Source organism: Lonchura striata, chromosome 1 (genome assembly GCF_046129695.1).
Source record: "Lonchura striata isolate bLonStr1 chromosome 1, bLonStr1.mat, whole genome shotgun sequence".
In the NCBI taxonomy this organism is placed as follows: domain Eukaryota; kingdom Metazoa; phylum Chordata; class Aves; order Passeriformes; family Estrildidae; genus Lonchura; species Lonchura striata.
This window is the reverse complement of record NC_134603.1, coordinates 93203582-93222256: the sequence shown is the minus strand read 5'-3', so window position 1 is coordinate 93222256 and position 18675 is coordinate 93203582. Positions and strand designations below refer to the sequence as shown.

The 18675-nt window shown below is 39.3% G+C and overlaps 1 protein-coding gene across 2 annotated transcripts; it reads right to left on the bottom strand.

Annotated features, from left to right (window-relative positions):
* Window positions 1-1804: 1804 nt before the first annotated feature.
* On the bottom strand, window positions 1805-12568 carry SSR1 (signal sequence receptor subunit 1). Of its 2 annotated transcripts, XM_021534617.2 has the most exons (9): window positions 12321-12568; window positions 10172-10284; window positions 8312-8399; window positions 7882-8144; window positions 7410-7486; window positions 5671-5749; window positions 4839-4932; window positions 4274-4288; window positions 1805-2597 (listed from the first exon to the last, which is right to left on the bottom strand). In XM_021534617.2, exons 1-9 carry the CDS (start codon window positions 12403-12405, stop codon window positions 2530-2532), a joined length of 882 nt encoding a protein of 293 aa, XP_021390292.1. In that variant the 5' UTR covers window positions 12406-12568; the 3' UTR covers window positions 1805-2529. The 2 variants fall into 2 exon arrangements, with proteins under 2 accessions (XP_021390292.1, XP_021390302.1); XM_021534627.2 differs by lacking the exon at window positions 4274-4288 and having other exon boundaries at window positions 12321-12567.
* Window positions 12569-18675: the final 6107 nt, after the last annotated feature.

The following is an 18675-nucleotide window of genomic DNA, read 5'->3' as shown; positions in this document are numbered from 1 at the left end:
ACTCTACACCCTCAATTTAAGAAAACTGAGTGTAATAGAATGGCTTATTCACTAAAAATAATACTGGAGATGCCAGAGTTCAGTTGCTGCATGCTGGAATGTTACTGCTAAATTTCAACTACAGGAAATTAATGAGAAACAAATAATTAAAAAATGTTACGACATTCACCATGAGCAGCAGTGGTCTACTGGTCCCTGCTCTTATGAACTGCTTCTGGCTAAGAAAGTCACTATGAACCATTTACAGTGAATGCCAAGTTGTACCATCAGAAAGACAACCTTGGTACACCTGGACTTTCCCAGTGCTGGTTCCAGTGCAAGCTGCTTTTCTCTTCTTTCATGTTTACAACTTAAGTATTTAGAAGTCAGCCACTAAGTGCAGAGAAGAGAGCTCAACTTTCAAATACTTCTTATTTGTACAAATAAAACTAGGATATTACAAATTAATATCCTCTGTTCTGATCCTTTGTCTTTTTTCCAGGCATACCACTGTGTCATCACCACTCCCTCAAAGAGTACCTTTAAATCTCAGGAAGAACTAAGAGTATACAGTTCAAGATGACCTATTACAAGAAGGTGAAAAAACCCCTTTCAATGCCAGGTTAGAGACAACCAAAGAGAGGGAACTTCCAAGTTCAGTGCATCAGGTGCTGCAATTGCTATGGGGCTTTAGCACAGGAAGCATTTAATCCATAAACACTCTGTTGAATCAATGCAAGCTGGAATACAAGCCTGCAAATCTACCACAGAACCAGGCAGATTTTATTACTAAAGGCAAATAAAGCTGTTCCACACAATTTGAGTGGAGATACCCCTTATGAGGGCAGCATTCAACTGTTTCCTAAATGATCTGAATGACAATAAAGCAAAAAATTGCTTAACTGCAAAAAATATTCTGCCCAGACTAGCTCTATTTTCAGGAAGTTGAACAAAGCATCTCTTCCATGGCAGTATAAGTCAGGAAAATCTTCACAGTTCATTCTGGCCAAGTGCCAGCACAGGTACTTTCAGAACCTATGTGCTTCAAACACACTGTGTAGGGATTTGGAAGGATTGCTCAGCATCCATTGGCTCAGAAGTTCAGTCCCTGCAGACCAAGTGTGGAACTAAAAGGGCATTTTCAGAGGTGGGAATGAGAAAAGGGAGGAAAAGACAGAAGCCTCAAATCTATGCCTCTTCCCAAACTCAAAAAGCTTTCAGATAACATTCAGACATAGGAAGAGAGGCAGTTGAGATGCAAATAGTTCAAGCCTTGCCCATGCAAACTGATGTTCTGCATATTGGCTCTTTTCCCTGTCAGTTAATTCCTGAACAGAGTGGATACCTCAATACCTGGTAATCATGTAAGCCACAAAAAGAAATCTTGCTTTGATTTTGCACACAGCTTTTCTGCTTTACTACTGAACCAACATGCAGCTAGTGATGAATATATGTCTGTGTTACTAGTTAAGAAAGACTAAGTGAAAAAAACCTCAGACAAATGTACTGACCAATGTAAAGATGTCTCAGATTTAAAAACTGTAAACAGTGAATTAAATAGTTTGCCAATAAAAATAATTATTTGAATCCAACTGCTTTTCAAATTCAGTTTCAAGTGTGTACAGCAAATCCTTGTAAAGCTTTAAAAAAATAAATTGGTGTTTTGATACATATGACATTCTAGTTCTTAGGAGAGAGAACCAAGAACTCAATGAAAAGTTTTTCTGGCTTTTTCAACAGTTTCTTGAGTAAACATTGCAGAACTACCACTATAATCTGAATACCTAAGATGCTGGCACGATTCAATAACTAACCATTTAACAAATTTGGTATAAAAAAGAAATTTATGTAATAATACCAATTCAGCACACAAATTCCATGCTTCACAAGTTCTGCTGCTGTGCAAGTCTTCCTAACATCTATGCAGCTAAGTTCAGATTTTTAGGTCACTGCATGCCCAGATCAAAACAGCAGCAAAATATCTACCACTACAAGCAGCTATACCCAATTGTGCCTTTAGAATGAAATTATGCAGAAGTTGAGACGATCAGTGTCTGGCCACTGAGACAGGACCACACACTCAACCTTCAGTGTGCGCACCTTGTAAAGAGCTACTGACTGAATAAGAACAATTGCATTCAGGCTCTGATACAGATATGATACAATCAAGACAGATTAAAGTCACCAGACATTCATATTAGGGAGAGGAGAGAAATCCTTCAATGACAATGTACAGATGACAAGCCAGCATTACAAAGAACTCTAAAGGCACATTTCAGGTAACACGTTTCTGTTAAGACCAACCGCTTTACACACGCAGGCACAAATCTTAATGGCTACCTCCCCCAACCCCCAACAATTAAAAAAAAAACCAAAAACAAATTAAGAGAGAAGTGCATTTTCAGTAATATTAACACCATTCAGTTAATCTGTTCAGTCCAAATGTTTAGCAGTATTTTCCTTATGGTGGTATGGGTTCTCTGCACTACTCCAATCCAAAAAACCAAACAGGCAGAATTAGTAAAGGTTCAACTGTTGCACTAGTTAACATTACTCATCAGAGCCCACTGGTCTCTTCTGTGCCCTCTTGTAGGGCAACCTCCTCGGTGAGGCTTTATCTAGATAAAAAAAAAAGTGATAGTTGCATCAATTACAATTGTTACATAAGCCTGTATTTTTCTCCTCCCAAACACACCATTCTGTAACATGCAACAACCACAGGGGGTAAGGCTTGTTCTATTTGTCAGTTACTAAAATGCAAAAAAAACCCAAACCCAAACAAAACCCTGTCATCCCTATGTGAAACTGCAGGCTGGGTTGCTTAGACAATTTTCATGTTCAGTAATTACACTTCTGGAAAGTTAAATTAATTATTTTGATGACCACTGCCTTGAGTTTACATGCATGAATAATATAAGACTGACTCTTCTTTAGACAGCTATGTCTTGCATGTAATATTTCCACATTTATACAACTAACAGCAAAAGAAAAGTGTCTTTGTTGTGGAAAACTGCACTTTTTCAGGAAGCATCCACATTGACTGGGTGATCTTTAAGGCCCCTTCCAAACCAAACCCTTCCATAGTTTATGATTATTGCAGAGAATACTTTCAGTAACCTTCAGTACTTTGCATTAAGTGCTGAAGTGATTGTTCTGTTTAAGAAAATTAGTCACCAGATGCACATAGCAATCTCCAATAACCTCCCTATTTAGAATATGTTCAAATACAAGGAACAGCCATCATGCCCTTACAGGCCAATCAGTACAGTATGAAGTGTCAATAACAAAAAAGTCAAGAATATCTGAGATCTTAAACATTGTGTATTTTAAAGAATTCTAGTGTAGAGTTCTAATTGAAACTAACCTGGAGCTGAGAAAACTGCAAGTAAGAACAACTTAACCATTCATTTTTCCTAAACTTCAAGCATTAAGATATGAATATCTATTTGGCTTAAGAAATGGACAGTGGTGGGGCCCAAACATTACCAGATTTTGAACCCTTTTAATGTCAGCTTGCTTTTTAGCAAAAAGTAGCATTTAGACCTTCAGCGTTTCTTGCTAGATTGAGGCTTTTCAAATTCCTATGTCTGGATTTTATACTATTCTAGTGTCTAACAGAAGCAAGTGTATAAGAACACTTATCTTCACAAGTAAAGGACTAGTCTTTATATCTATGCTGTGTAAGTACTCTTAAAAAGGGTAAAGGAATTTTAAAAAGCCCAAAATCATCAACTCCTGGCATAATTTCATAGCACAGCTAAGGCCTCTAGCCCTTCTGCACCAAATGAAGCTCAGAATATGCTTATTTGAGCCAAACAGCAGTCCTTGCCAAGGAAGGGTAGCTCCTGCAAAGGGTTTTCAAACTCTCTGCATCTCGTGTAGGATGCACTTCAGTAGCAGTCACTGCTGTGAGGTGAGAAAACCTCAATGATGACAGGAGTTTATCAGCATGATACACCGAAGTTAGTGGGGAAGGCAATAGTATAAAATCCAATCTGCCTTTTAGAAAAAGAATTCTGGGAACCATGATAGAAGACAGCAATACTTCATCAATATTCTACTGATACTATGTTTCTACAATATAATCAGAAATATACCCACAAAATACATGAAAACAAATTTAGAAGTATATAAAATGTATGCCATTGCATGCATCTGTTCTGCATCTTTCACTGCTCATGCTACATCACCAGTCACAGCATGCAGGAAGCTGTATTTCTATCCATGCCTAATTATTACATGGACAACACACTAAGCACTTTTCACTCTGCAGTTCACAAAGAGTCTACCTCACCTCTTCTACTTTGCACTGAAGCAATGAGAAAGCAAAAGAGAAGAAAGAGTAAGAGAAGTTAGAAATGTCAGCAATCTAAAGAAATCAGATATTTGGTTTAGTGTTGGCATTTCAGGTATCAAATAGAACTTTTGGATTTGTGAAAGACATCAATAACAAGTATCTATGGGGCTTTAGTTAAAACACACTTCTAAAGCTTATTTAAGACTCTGGTCTATAGGTAAACTTCCAAACAACTTACAGAAACTCTGAGATGACAGCTACTTTTAAACCATCTTTGCAATCCAGGTTTTGGGTAGAGATCTTACACTGTTGAAAAATACTCTACAGAACAAATCATAAAAGTCACCAGTAGTCATTATCTTATCAACCAATGAAGTTTGTTCTACAAGGAATGGACTACTAAAGTAATAATCTCATCCTTAAGTACAGTGCTTGAGACAATTTGTTACTCCCTAGAAGATAAATGCTATTCTAAGAAATTGGTATCAGCTACTTCTCACTTACAATTAGCTGATCAAGTCAAGTTTGTTATAGTCTAGTTTGTGAAAGGCAGACTACTTACTTATTTGATTTAAAGTTTCCTGGGGAATCCAGCTCATATCAACATCGTTCTGATTTGATGTTCCCATTTCTACTTTCTGTACTGGTCTTTTCCTCTGAAAATTCAAGAAAGAAGAAAGATGTTTCTTTTCAGTAAGACTTGGATAGCACAAGTATTAGAAATTACTAAAAAAAGCAATATTTAGTGAACTACAATTATTTCACTAAGGTACAAACTTAAAGCTAGTCAATGTACAGAGCTGTATTTCCCACTGGCAATTTATTCCTCTACGCTTTGCATTAACACTTCTAACACTTCACAACATTTATTCCACATTCAGGCACCATGATTTCATGCATAGCTTGGTAAATTCATTATACCTTTTACTGATGATCAGTCGAACTTTGTGATGATGAGTTTAGTTTTGCTTTCTCAGATTAGCATAACGTTCTTACATGTGACCCAACCTTGCGAAATAATCAACATTATGGCAAAGCTTTGCTAAGAACTAAATAAAGCTGCTCTCCCCTGAAGTCTGACCTGGATTAGACTAATAGGCAGAAATAGAGAGCATGGGGAAAGTAAGTACTGAATCAGTAAACACAGACACCCAGTGATATTCCAATTCAACCACTTCAGTGTAGAGCCAAAGCGCAGAGACCCAAAGGGCATGAGCTCAGCAAAGTATCTTCCATTAGAAACATTTTTTAAATGCTCTAGTTTCCCAGTAACCTCTAAGGTTCTAAAAATAAATCTTCTACCTTTACCATCATATGCCAGAAGCAATCACAGAATTGCTTTCTTTTCACAAAGATTTTGTATTAACAAGTACACAAATAAACACACCACTCACCTTCCTAGACTCTAGTAGCTGATGTAGACCAACAATGACCAGCAGACCAAGTCCAGCAAGGAACATGTACATGAAGATCCTTTAGAAAACAGTTTAAGAAACAATGCATTAACTAAAAATGTTAACTTTTGAAGACAGCATATGAAGAGGCGCCACACATCCACTTAAACATTCCCAAGAACTTCTGTAGGGGGCAAGTGGGGAAAATACCCAAGGAATCTGAAACTACAGTTCTAACAACTATCATGTAATTACAGTTTCTAAAATCCAAGTCAGAATAATCATAAATTTAATTGTGAAAAACAGAACATTTGAAAAACTCTGTATAGATTAGAAAAATGTTATAATAAATAAATACTGAAATTTAGTAACTTCAAGAATTCTTTTGCACTATCACCAAGTTTCAAGATATTGGGTCACAGGCAATATTTAGGTCTGTGACAGATTTAATCACTTATAAAACCCTTAAAAGTCTCTTATATGCTTTTAGCATGCTGTTGCAAAGCAAGTACTGCTAGGACACTTAATTTGCAAAAGAGCTTTGAAAGACTTTGCTTATGCTGTTCTGTGTTTCACAGTTAGAATTCTACCTACAAAATCAATTTTCTTAATCTGTACATTCTGGTTTGTTTTGAAAGAATTTTATCTATAGTATCTGTTGATACCTAACAATAGGTAAACCTAAGCTACAAAGTTGATTTGGGTATTAAGGAATTTACAGGTAAAGAACTTATTCCAAGCTGAACATCTGAACTTTCATTCATAATAAAGGAAATTATGGAGTTTAACTAAAGAAGATACTTAATTTAAATACCTGTTACAGGGCAACTATCTATTCACAGGACATTCATGCAAACTGATTCTAGTATCTGAATTGTATCTAAGAGTTCCTTTTCAGAGCATCACATATTTTCACATGACCAACTGTTCTTTCACTTAAACCATTATACTTGAGAAATACAAATTAATGCAACAGCTATTTCTTTTGGACAACATTTTTAAAAAGCCAGCTTTCTCAAAAGGCAATTTCTACCTGTGGCAGGACAATTCACATATTCAGTACTGTCTACAGGTATTTATGAAGATCAACTTTTTTAATGCACAGCTTCACTTAAAATTCCACTCCAGTGCTACAATATTTAATAGCATTTTAGCACAACATATGCTTGAAATATACTTGGTGTGTCAGATCTACCCAAGTCTGAAAAAATCACTCCTGAAAGATACCTACTACAGACAGGGGTTAGAGGAACTCAGTCATTCTTTGCTGTGCTATTTGGCACTCCAAATACATCTTAGTTTACATAAACTTAACATTACCCTGCAGTGTTCCAGAAGAAAGCTATTCCAGTCCTGACAGCAGGACCCACAGCCTGATACTATGCATTCTCTGTATCTTTTATCTCTTAGGAAAAAGCACAGTAGCATAACAGAAGCTTAACAGCTTTGAATTGCTATGTAGCTGTATAACATCAGGTCCTATTCCAGGCTTAAGCCCTCTGAGCACATCTGTCAGCTTCTCACTGACATACTGAAGTCCTGAAGACCCCCACTAATAACAGAGATCTTAATTTTGGGTAAAATTTGTATTTTCAGTTTGCCAAATGCTGCTACATCATAAACAAAACACAGCAGACTAACACTCAATAAAACAACAATATAAGAACTATTTCCAATGGCACCACCAATATCCTATTCTACCAGTGCACCAACTAAAACTGGATCTCCATTCTCCTTACGTTTCTCCATCCAGCCCATCTTCTTTTTCAATAATTGTAACAGTTTGATTGAAGACAGCATCTTGAAAAATGTTGCCCTAGAACAAAGTTTGCACATAACATTTTAAATTCATTTCAACACCTACACAAACATTTACCTTTTTCCATGTTCTTGGAGAAATTCTAAAAAGCAGCAACTCCTGCACAAGACTTTAAGGTTTTAAGTTATGCTAGTTTCACTCAACACAAAGCACAAATGCAACAAAAGCACAAATATTTTGCTGCCCTCTACAGTTCTAAGACACCTCAACTTCCACTGCTGATATAACTTCAAGTGCATGTAGGCAATCCCTTGTTATGCTTATGTATCCACTGATTTACTTAAATATTACAGAGGCATTCACTTTCTGGAGAGGTACTTGGCTAAGCAGCTCCCTCCTGACATCTCATGATGAACTAGAAAGATTCAAATGAACTGGAGCATCGGGCTTACACTTGCATCTCTGTAGTTGAGATTGATAACCAGACCGAAAGGACGACCACCCATAGGCTCAGCAGGGATGAAGGAGTACTCAAACGTGGCTTGTCTCTGTGGTGGAACTACTGTGTTCAGAGAGAGAGCTGTGAAGTTCTGGATATAAAACTGATAGTCTTGAGGGTACCGGAAAGAAGCATCGAGAGACTCAACAATGAAATCCTCTGTACCCTTATTGGTGAAGCCCACCAGAAATTTTACTATGTTGTTCGCCGGAAAGTCTGAAATACAAAAAAAAAAAATTAATCATAAGAAATCTCACACACCACACACAGCCAATTCTAAACAGAGAGCATCTAGAACAGGCTCTGTGGTTTCACTGTTTTAGGCAAACACTGATGTAGTCTAAGCAACAGTAAAGAGAATGGTGCATTAGCAGGACTCTTACCTTCCCCTTTGACAAATAAGATGGTTGTATCAGCACTAGGTGAGGCTTTAGGTTCTCCTGACAAGTCTTCTTCCTCTTTTTCTTCTGTCTAAGACAAGAGACTTTTTTGAAAAATCCTATAATGAACAGTGAAGCAAAAACCATGCTTGGTTCATGAGAGTCCCATACAGTGTCAAGTATTTGTACCAAATCCTGTTCTTGCAGGATTTGCACCATAGTCTCTTCTCCCTCTAAGATTTGCTGAGCATCCCTTTCAGTATTTATCTTTCTACTTGTTATATTTGACACAGTGACTAATCTGAACTACATTTAGCTCTATTGAAGGGTTTGGAATCAAAAAGCATCAGTAAGGCTTCCGTCTGAGGGTGGAAGGAAAAGAATAGAATCTAAATGTTACGTGTTCACATCTAAGCTCTTTCTAGTTAGAAAACAAGCATTTCCAAATAAAGACAGCCATAAAACAAATTAGTTACTTTCACTACAGGGAGTATTTATGGCAGCTTTCTATTCAGTTTTAATTAGTTAAGTGTTATGTATGCCTGGAAAAGGTTAGGCTATTGGAACTACAGAAATCCATGGACTCACTTGTTCAAGCTCACCTTGTGATGAATCACTTTTTAATTTGACAAATGCAAGCATTAAGGGCTTATTTTCCACTCGGGCATCATGGGATCACCACCGTCCCCACCAAACAAAAACAAGGCTGACCCAGTATTGAACAGTCTCAGCTAAGTGCTGGCAAGTCAGTTGAATCATTTGATTTCAGTGCTTAAACAACCTCCCGAAGCAGTGGAAATCCTACTGGATCAGTCATAAATGTACCATGAACTAGGGAACCAGTTCCCTAGTTGAGCTGAGCATGTGGCATCTTGATTCCAAGACACTATGAAAAACCCTTTTATTTGAGTGACAAATAAAAGAAACTGCCAAAAAAGTACCATGTTTTGTACATGAGTAAAAAATAATTAAAAGGAAATTATATCCAAAACTTTATTTAATAATCTTCTGTCAATGTTGACATAGCATATCTTCTACAACTTAGCAAAGCTGGTCAACCATAAGCTCACCAACTTTAGAGCAACCGTAAGATCTCATAGAATCAAGTAACACTTTATCAAATCTGCATTTTTATTATGCATGTCTTCTCTTACTAATGTCCCAAACTTCTTTAATGTACATCAGAGATTTGAAAAAATTTTGCACCATTCTAAGCACATTAAGTGTCTAGCAAGCCTAACACTCCACTGCTACAAGCAGATCACAAAACTATGTAAAAAACTATGTAAAACATTCAACTTCTATGTTTTTTATTTTCTGGGTAATTTTTTGAATTTGTGTTGTAAACTTAGATAGCTGTATTTTTTTTAACAAGGGTTTTAGAATTCATTCTGAGCTTAACTAAGAACTCTGTTGCTCTTAGAAACCAATACCAAAGAAGCCAGAATGAAGTAGTTCTATCCCCCAGTGTTCTTCTCAGTTTACTGAGGTGCAACTTCAGATAGAAAAATTTTCTCAACTTTATATCTACTTTCTAAAATCTTTTACCTTTTTATATTCTTACACAGTGAGCTCCTACGAGAATGTGGTTCTCCCACTTCATGGTCTGGTTTATTTTTTCTTTTGTGGCCTACAGTTTTGATAGTCAGAAATTGGGTTGTTCCCATGTGGTTTTTTAAACTGGTAATTCAAAAACAAAAGATAAATCCTTCTGACACTTCAAAGTGAACACAAGCTTAATCAGATACGTGGAAATAGCCACCTGAAAAAAGCAATGTAAGTAAACTAAACTATTTAAGTTATCCAGCTTCAAGCACTTCTAGTCTAATTCATACTTTTGAAGTAATATTAATGTACAATTACCAAGTCTGTAGGCTCATCTTCTTCAACTTCAGCTTCATCATCCTCATCTTCAACTATAGTATCTTCTACAGCTTCCTCATCCTCTGTAGCATCTTGAGCTGCGACTAATAAACCTGCCAAAACAAAACGCAAATCCAAGAAAGTATTTTAAATGTCTAGTTAACCAACAAAAAAACTGATATTTAAGTACAATTCTCCAACTAATGTTTGAGGAACTTCTTGAAAACCCGTGCAATACAGTGTTTTGAAGCCTCAGTTGCAAAAACCTCCTATTCAAATGATGTCTCTGTTGATCTTTCAGCCTTATTTCTTCGCTAAAAGGTTTTTCACTTATAGATAACTCAGATAACAGATTACTCAGTTATCTGCCACTAGGTTCAAAACCAAAAATTTACAGCTGGATGACAAAACGTTCAGCATTCACACAGCAATGCCTACATTTGCAAAAGGCAACCAATTTACCTTAAAAGCTATTGTTCAATTTTTGAAAATGCTAATGTATGAAAATAATTCAATTTTGCAATTACAAAAGTGGAAATAAGGCATTCCTATTACCATGAAATTAATTTAGTAAGTACTGTTTCTTCTAAGACTAGCAAATCTAACAAGTTATTAGCATACTGAAAACACTTTAACACTCTGAAAGGTACCTAAAAAGTTTTTTTTTTTTTCAACCTATTTTCATCCAAGTTGTGAAACCTAAAGAATGTCTTTTTCACTACGATCTCCTTAACAGCATGTACAGCCATATATCCAACAGAACCACTACACCAGTCAGAAAAGAAACGTGACCTAGAGCAAGGCTCCACAACAAGTGCAATCTGATAGTCCATTGCCTCTTTGCTTTCATGGAGCCTAGCCTCATACATTCAAATACTGGGCACATATGATTAATAAAAATACTGGCCACGGGACAAAGTTCTGTCTGTTTGCAGTTCGGAGCACATGCAAACAAGGCTGAGATCTAAAACGTGCACAAAATTACAGGCTTGGGTTTTTTATTTTTAACAAACATAACGCTTTCTGAACAGGAAAGAGTAGAAATGAATGGATAACTGATTTACATAAGTCTGAAAAAAGACCTAGCTGCTATAAATACAAAATTTAAAATAAATATTTTTAAATTTTCATGGGAAATAGGAATCCCTGAACAGGACAAGCATATCCAAGGAATTAAGAATTGCCAGTCAGTGCTAGAAAGAGTAAACACAACCTCACCTCTCAAGTGTCTTTAGAAGGCACACTCAAAGACTTTTGCTCGACCATGTGCAATACTTAACCTAAGCCTTAAGTACCGTGATTTTGATATTTTAAACTTGTGTGTAAAAAAAAATTAATTTCTACAAAAATTCTTACCAATAAAGGTGGGGGACTTTAAAATAAAAATGAACAGCATACAGGTAGGCTGTAGGCAGCCTTTGCCATCTGCTGCCCAGCACGCCCTCAGACCCCTTACGGTCTTTTCCATGGATATCAGGGGCGCTGATGATGTGGCAATAGCGGGAGAGCTCTGGGAAGGGACTCGTACACGGCGTGTGCCGCAGCCCACTGCGGGAGCTGGGCGAGAAGCCTTCCCCACCTCTCCTGCCTTCCCAAACTTAGCAGTGGGGAGGCAATTTCCAGATCGTGAATCAGATAACGCCACAGCATAAACAGAGATTAGCGCTCCTCGGAGCCGCCAAGGACACTCGGGGGGTGGCGGCAGACGAGGTGGGAAGGCAGGGCGGCAGCCAGCGCATCTGCTGGGGAATGAGGGACCCAGCCCCGCCGGCTTAGGGTATGTGGGACCCGGCCCCGCCGGCGAGAAGGACAAACCCGCTGCCGCCCCCTCAGGAGGGGCTCTCCGGCTCTCCCGGGCCGCTGTCACGGCCGGGCCTGAGGCCGGAGCCCGCGGGGCCCTGCCCGACCCGGGCTGCAGGGGCCGGAGCGCCTCGGACGGGCCCGGGGCCCCGCGGCTCCGCGCCGCAGCTCCGGCCGCGGCCGCCACGTGCGCGGGCGGCCGGGGCGATGAATGAGCGGAGCCGCCGCCGCCCCTCGGCGGAGCTTCCGCAGCCCGGCCGGAGCGGCTCGCCCTGCCCGCGGAGACCCCCCGCAGGCGCTCACCCACCCGCCAGCCCCGCTCCCCGGCAGTGCCGGCGGCCGCCCTCACCTGGGCCGCCGCGGGCGCCCCCGAGCAGCAGCGCGGCGGGGAAGACGAGCAGGGCGAGCAGCAGCAGCTGCGACAGACGGGCCATGGCGGTGATGAGGACGGCGGCGGCGGTCGCGGCGACCCGACCCCTCCCGCGCACCCTGTCGCCGCGGCGGGATGTCTAAATGGCGGCGGCGGCGGGCGCTGGGGCTGGAGCGGCAGCTGGGGCCGCCTCCCCCCGCTGCTCCATCCGGGGCCGTGCCCGCCCCGCTCCGCCTCCGCGGACGTGGCTCCGCCGGGCAGGAGGCGCGGCGGCCACGTGAGCGCCCGGCGGGGCGGCGCTTCCGGAGCTCCCGGCGCCGCTCCCGGGGAAGCGCCGGCGGCGCCGAGCTCCCCGCGCCCCGAGCCTTTGGACAGCGCTCCGGGCGGGCGGTCCTTGCCCTGCGCAGCGCCAGGACTTGGACTGGGACGATCCTCGTGGCGCTGCAGACTGTGGAATTTGAGGATGTAATCTGTCAAACAGCGGCTAACATCAAGCTCTGTGCGATGCCCAGGTGCTAGAAAGACAAATTACGTGTCGGTAGAAATGCCTTGTTGAGGTTTAGGCTTTGACATGCCACAATGATCTCAGACCTAGGCAGAACCTGGGAAGGAGGATGTAGCAATAATAGTGGACACAAAGAATTCAGAATTTGCAGGCCGCAAGGACATTTGGCAGAACTTCCAAGATAAGGATTAAACTTAAAAAACCCTGTAACTACGCTGAATTACCTCAGTGGATAAAAGGCAGTTCCAACAGGTGGAGATCACGGCCACAAACTCACGTACCACTGACTCCAGAGACCCCCTGAGTCTTAAGCAGAGGAAGACTGAGCATGCAGATTAATTAGCATGAGAAGTGAGAGACTCATTAACCAATAAAAGATGGACTACAGCTTAATAAGAGAAATATGAAACTTGTAGATAATAAACGTTAATGCCTTTGTTTGCTAAAATGTATAAATAGTGAAACATTTGAATAGTTGGTGTGCTTGATTTGTGGAGTACCACTGAGCACTCAGGCTGGTGCAACTCCGAAAAAAATTATCAATGCCTCTCAAGTGTGTAATTACTGGCTTTTTGTGGTTTTGTTTGTTTTTTTTTTTTTTTTTTTTTTTTTTTTTTTTTTTGCACACTAGGTAACAAGCCCAGTTTTTTCTGGATAACGGTGGATCCCTTCCAACTCAGAATATTCTGTGATTCTGTGGGACTAGCCTAACATACCTCTGGAAAGACCAAGGATAATGCATAGCACTGAAACAAATCTCTTAATTCCATGTTGCTCTAGAATAGCTGGTTTTGAGTCATATATTTGATGGTTTAATTGAAAGTTTCCCAAAGCATGATAGGCAATGAATATGATACTCATACATTGCCTTTACCTCAGTAGACCTTTTGTTAAATGTGATACAAAGGATATTAAAATGGAGAGTTTTCCCAAGCCCTACAATCAAAACATTCAGTGAAAATAAAAATGCCAAGGCCCAAACCAGCCTCTATGCTTTCTCTTTTCTCCCACAGTTTATTCAGCAATTTGCATACAGGGTAAAATGAAACAAGAGTATTGTTAAGATGCATTCTATATTTTGAGGCAACTTCAATTTGTCATTTGGGCATATGCAGCTTGCTGTCATGACAATGGTAAATGTAGTCTTGTGGCTTTCATTTTTCAATTTCACTCATTTGATTTTGAGTCTGTAAATTTCACTAAAAATTATCAGAAGTAACCATTCTAGCTCAGCTTAATCTTATTTTAGCATGCTGAAAATGTTACTGAAATGCTGTTAATGTTGACTGAAAGTGGCATGTAAATATGAACGCTGGAAAACATTCATTGCTACTGGTAAAAGTATTTCTAGTGAGATAATATCCACCCAATGGTATAATATTACTTTTTCTGTAAAGGTCTTTCACCAGGTGGTGATGTCTTTATCCTACTCGTGGTTTGGTTGTTTTGGGGAAAAGCAAATTGTTTTTCTTCAGGAAAGTAAAAGAATACTGGCATGCTGTAGAAGGTTTCCTATATGGCACTGACGGATCTGAAGCACTGTCTTCTATACAGTAACCATGTACTTTAAGTGCTGCTTTTCCATCTGAGCTAACTGTTCTTGATGTTACAGTTTAATTAACCTGTATGGTGCTCTTACTGGGTTTGTGAAAGGTGCTAATTAACAGTGTATCTGAAAATAATTCCTGTTCCAATGTTACAGCTCCAATGTTACAGTTTTACCTAAAAGCCAACTAGGCTGCATTCTCTTGTGCTAAGTATTCTACCCATATTAAAGAAGTTGCAATTTGAAAGAAAAGTCTCTATGAAATCAGCTGCAGAGGTTTTTTTCCCTTTTGCATGGACTGCTCTGTGCATTTATTCGCATGCATAATAAAGTAAGTGTTGACAATATTTGCCACTATTGTGACATTGAGCTTTGACATCTGTTATGTTGGATGCTAATTCTGAGAAGACTGGTGTTCACTCGGAGTTCACGTTGCCCCTGGGAATGTTATTGCAGTCACGTACAAGAATTGTATCTTTGCATTTAAAGAGGATTTTCAGTTAGAAATTACACATAAAACTGTTACAAGGAAATATGCCTTCAGTTTCATAATGTGCGTAACAAAAAGGGTGAGAATTCCTAGTCTGTGATCTATAAGTAATATTTACCTTACATTTACATTTTGAACTTCTTATATGAAATCTCCCAGATGTGTTGTTTCCTCTTGGAAGATATCAGCAAAAGGCAATTACCTGTTTATGTACAGACTTATTATTTTTGCTTATCCATACTTGCTTTTGGCATGGCCAAGGGTTCAGTAATCAGATGGACTACCTCTTCATTATTTACTCAGTGCCTTCTATGAGAGATGAATTCAACAAAGCACTTTTAGGAGCAGCGCCACACGTACAGCCATAACCTGTTTTCTGCTTCCTGTTTCTCACTTTTGGATGGCCTACAAGATGTGTCATGATACATGTTGCAATATAATCTGACCAGGATAGAGAGCGTGCTTGTGCTGGAGAAGGAAATTTTGTTGGGACAATCAGGAGGATCACTTGGTCCCTGAGTTTTCCCAGAATTTTACATGTTAGCAAAATGTTCAGAGGGCTTTTTTTTTTTTTTTTTTTTTTTCTCAGTTATTTTTCTGTGGACATTGCTGTAGGTGTTGAATTTTGCAGTTGCTACCATGTGCCAAGAACCGCATCCTCCTCAATTCTTTTCAGGTTCAGGTCAATGCAATAGTTTTGTTAAGTAACCCCCTATTCCAGTGCACCCCAAAAAGGTAACTTGTTATTTTTGCTTTCTATTTTTTTCTGAAACTTTGCTGGGGCTCACATATAAGGTAATTTTTTTTTTTTTTTTCTTTCAGAAAGTGTCAAGGGCTTTAATTTTTTTCCTAATAGTTGGTGAATTTGTACTCTTCCATATTTTGTCATGTCTGCTGAAATTAGAAGAGAGAATATTACTTTAAAAAAATATATACCAAGATTTATCTCTTCATTACTTTCTGTAGTTCAGAGAAATAGTTCTATGGATATTGAATTATAAGGCATTTTTTCCCCCCTTAATTTCTATAGTAATTTTCAAAATTACAAACAGCTATTGTATGTGGTAGTTATTAATAATCCCAGTGAGAAACTCCTACTTAGACCTGTCAAGCTGACATTATTCTTTCTCACCATTGATTATAACTGTGGGGAATCAACTTGAAATTGATGCAGGCAGAAAGGGGTCATACAGCAACCCCCATCCCTGGAAGCCCTGTCAGCTGCTTCTGGTTGAGTGGTAGTACAAGAGATGAACCAGTGTTCACAGGAGTTCTTAATGATATCTGCTAAATTTTTTGCCTGAATTGTGGTGGTTTTTTGAATGTTGGTGCTCTCCCAAGTTTTTTTCTGGAAGGAATTTTAGCTACCCTATTGCAGGAAATTGTCTCAGCCACACACAGATTATGTATTTTATCTAAGAAAAATAAAAAAAGGAAAAGGATACCTCTCTGGAGATCCCTCTTATAGAAATACATGGGAAATTGTGTTCCACAAACTTGATGAAATAATTAGATTTTTTATTGAAAAATGGATGAAAACTCTAATAGTGTAGATACATTTGTAATTGCTAACCATGATTGCTTAATCAGATTTATGGATTCCATATGCTCCATATAATGGTAACAGGAAAGGAACTTCAGAGCTCCCTTTGGCCTTCAAGATTGCCCAGCTTAAGATTCTGTGCAATACTTGGGTTGGGGGTGGTGGTTTTGCAATACATACAGCTTAAAGCATAGAGAGTATTTTTAGCCACCAGATTTTTTATCTTCCCTCTGCGTGAAGAGTAGAAACAAAGTTGTTGACATCAAAGATAAAAAGCTATTTTTATTCTACACTGCAAGTTAATTATTGCTACTAATTCAATGAAAGGTTGGCTATTTGGTGGATTCATGTCATTGTGTACATGGATTTCATAATTCCAGTCTTTCTCACCCAGGAAGTGAACTCCATGTACTACAGCAGTATTTGTTAGCAGCACTGAGTATATCCAAACAACCTCCAATCTCTTGGTTTTATCATTGTGAGTATTGTCACATATTGTGAAAGCAAACTTCTATTTTAAACCTAAAGTACAATAGGGAAATAAAACATAGCCAGTAAGAGAATGTGTAAATATAATTGCATATGGAGTAATCAATAAGTAAGAAAGCCACCTATGGCTAAGATAAAGTCAATGGTAAAGAAAAAAAAAAAAGAAAATTGAAAATAAACTTCTTGATGTCATGGGAAATAAACAAAGCAGATCTGTGCGTGGCTTCTACATCTCTAATCATTATTGGAGTGCATCTAGAATATTGTGTCCAGTTTTTAATGTTTCTTTACCCATGCAAGACACAGACAAAACTATCTGCAATCTTCTGCAAAGTTGAAGAAAGTGAGAAGGTAAAAAACTAGGCAACATTTTCATTCTGATCCTTTAATTCCTTTTCCTCTTGAAGAAGAAAAAAAAAATGTTTATTATCTTAACTTTTTGTTCCCTTGTTTACTTGCAATAATAAATTGCAAATTGTTTCATCAGTGCTTGAAATTAGATTATTGCATAAATATCTGTGCAAGACAGAATTCTATGCTTGGACTCAGTTAAGGACTTCAGGACACTGTCTTACCTTTAAAGTTCTGCAAGTAGCTTTTTGGACCCTCATCTGGAAGTTTGTCCCTAGAAGGGAAGGGGAACTGCTGCACCTGGCAACTGGCAACTGCTACAAATGGCAACTAGGATTGTGCATTATAGATACTTCCGGTGCTTACAGTATCAGAATTATGCTGTAGCTGTCTGTGGTTCTCTATCATATCTCTTTCCATTGGTTTCAAGCTGCAGGATATGGTTTTTCCTTGGTCTTTCACCCTCTGTTGCTGCAGCTTTTGGCTCTCCCTTCTGAACTCACAAATCTGTTGTGATTTCTTTATCTCAGCTTGCTCATTTTCAAGTTCTGCTTGCAGGATTTTAAGCCAAGGAACCAGCTTGTTACATTTAGATAGTGGCTATTGACTTTCTGCCAACTTGTCATCCCTTTCTCCCTGGAATTTTGTTTGCAAGGACAGGAGCCATTTCTATGTGTGTCCTCCTGTTCCTCCCTCGCGCTGCAGGACGCTGACCAAGGAGTCAGGCAAGGGCTAAGGGTTCTGTGGATGCACTGTGTGCATTCCATGTTATCATTGCAGATGGATATTTGTGCAGCTGACACGGAGAAAGGCTGAGCTGGCCGAAGGAGGAGGCCTGTGGAGAGAGGAAAGTCCTGTTCCTGCTCTGAGGAGCGAAACAAAGTTGTATCACTGAAACTTTGAAGGACACAATGGTCAAAAAGTAACTTCTGTTGAATTAACTGTTGTTGAAAGATTAAAGCAGGCGTCCCTGCATGTGCTAACAAGCTAATGAAGAACATCCTACTATATATATGACTATCACTCATCTCTCCACCCAAATCATGCTGTACATAAAGAGGGAAAAGGACGATAAGACTGGGCTGTGTATAAGGAGGAGCTGTAAGGAGCTCCCTGTTCTGTGGGTGGAGAGAATCCCTTTAATGGGGTCGACTTTATCCCTTCATTTATCTCGCTGTTTTCATTCTTCCTTGGCATCAAGTAATGTCCCAAAATGCTGGAGCAAAGAGTCCTTACCAACTTTCAGCATTTCCTGGGGGGAGTGACACTTTGTATCACCAACTAATTAGAAGAAGGAGAGCCCACATGGGTTGACAGCATTCTATTCAGAGAAGGTGGAAAAGCAAATGAGGACAAATGTGAGTAAACTTCACCCATCCTGTTACTGCAGTAGTGGAGTTGTGTTATTCT

Coding starts and splice junctions, on each gene's coding strand:
- SSR1 (XM_021534617.2), bottom strand. CDS start 12,405: ATGGCCCGTCTGTCGCAGCTGCTGCTGCTCGCCCTGCTCGTCTTCCCC. Junction 8,400..10,171: donor AAGATGAGCCTACAGACTTG/GTAATTGTACAT, acceptor CTCTTGTCTTAG/ACAGAAGAAAAAGAGGAAGA. Junction 8,145..8,311: donor CTTATTTGTCAAAGGGGAAG/GTAAGAGTCCTG, acceptor TTTGTATTTCAG/ACTTTCCGGCGAACAACATA.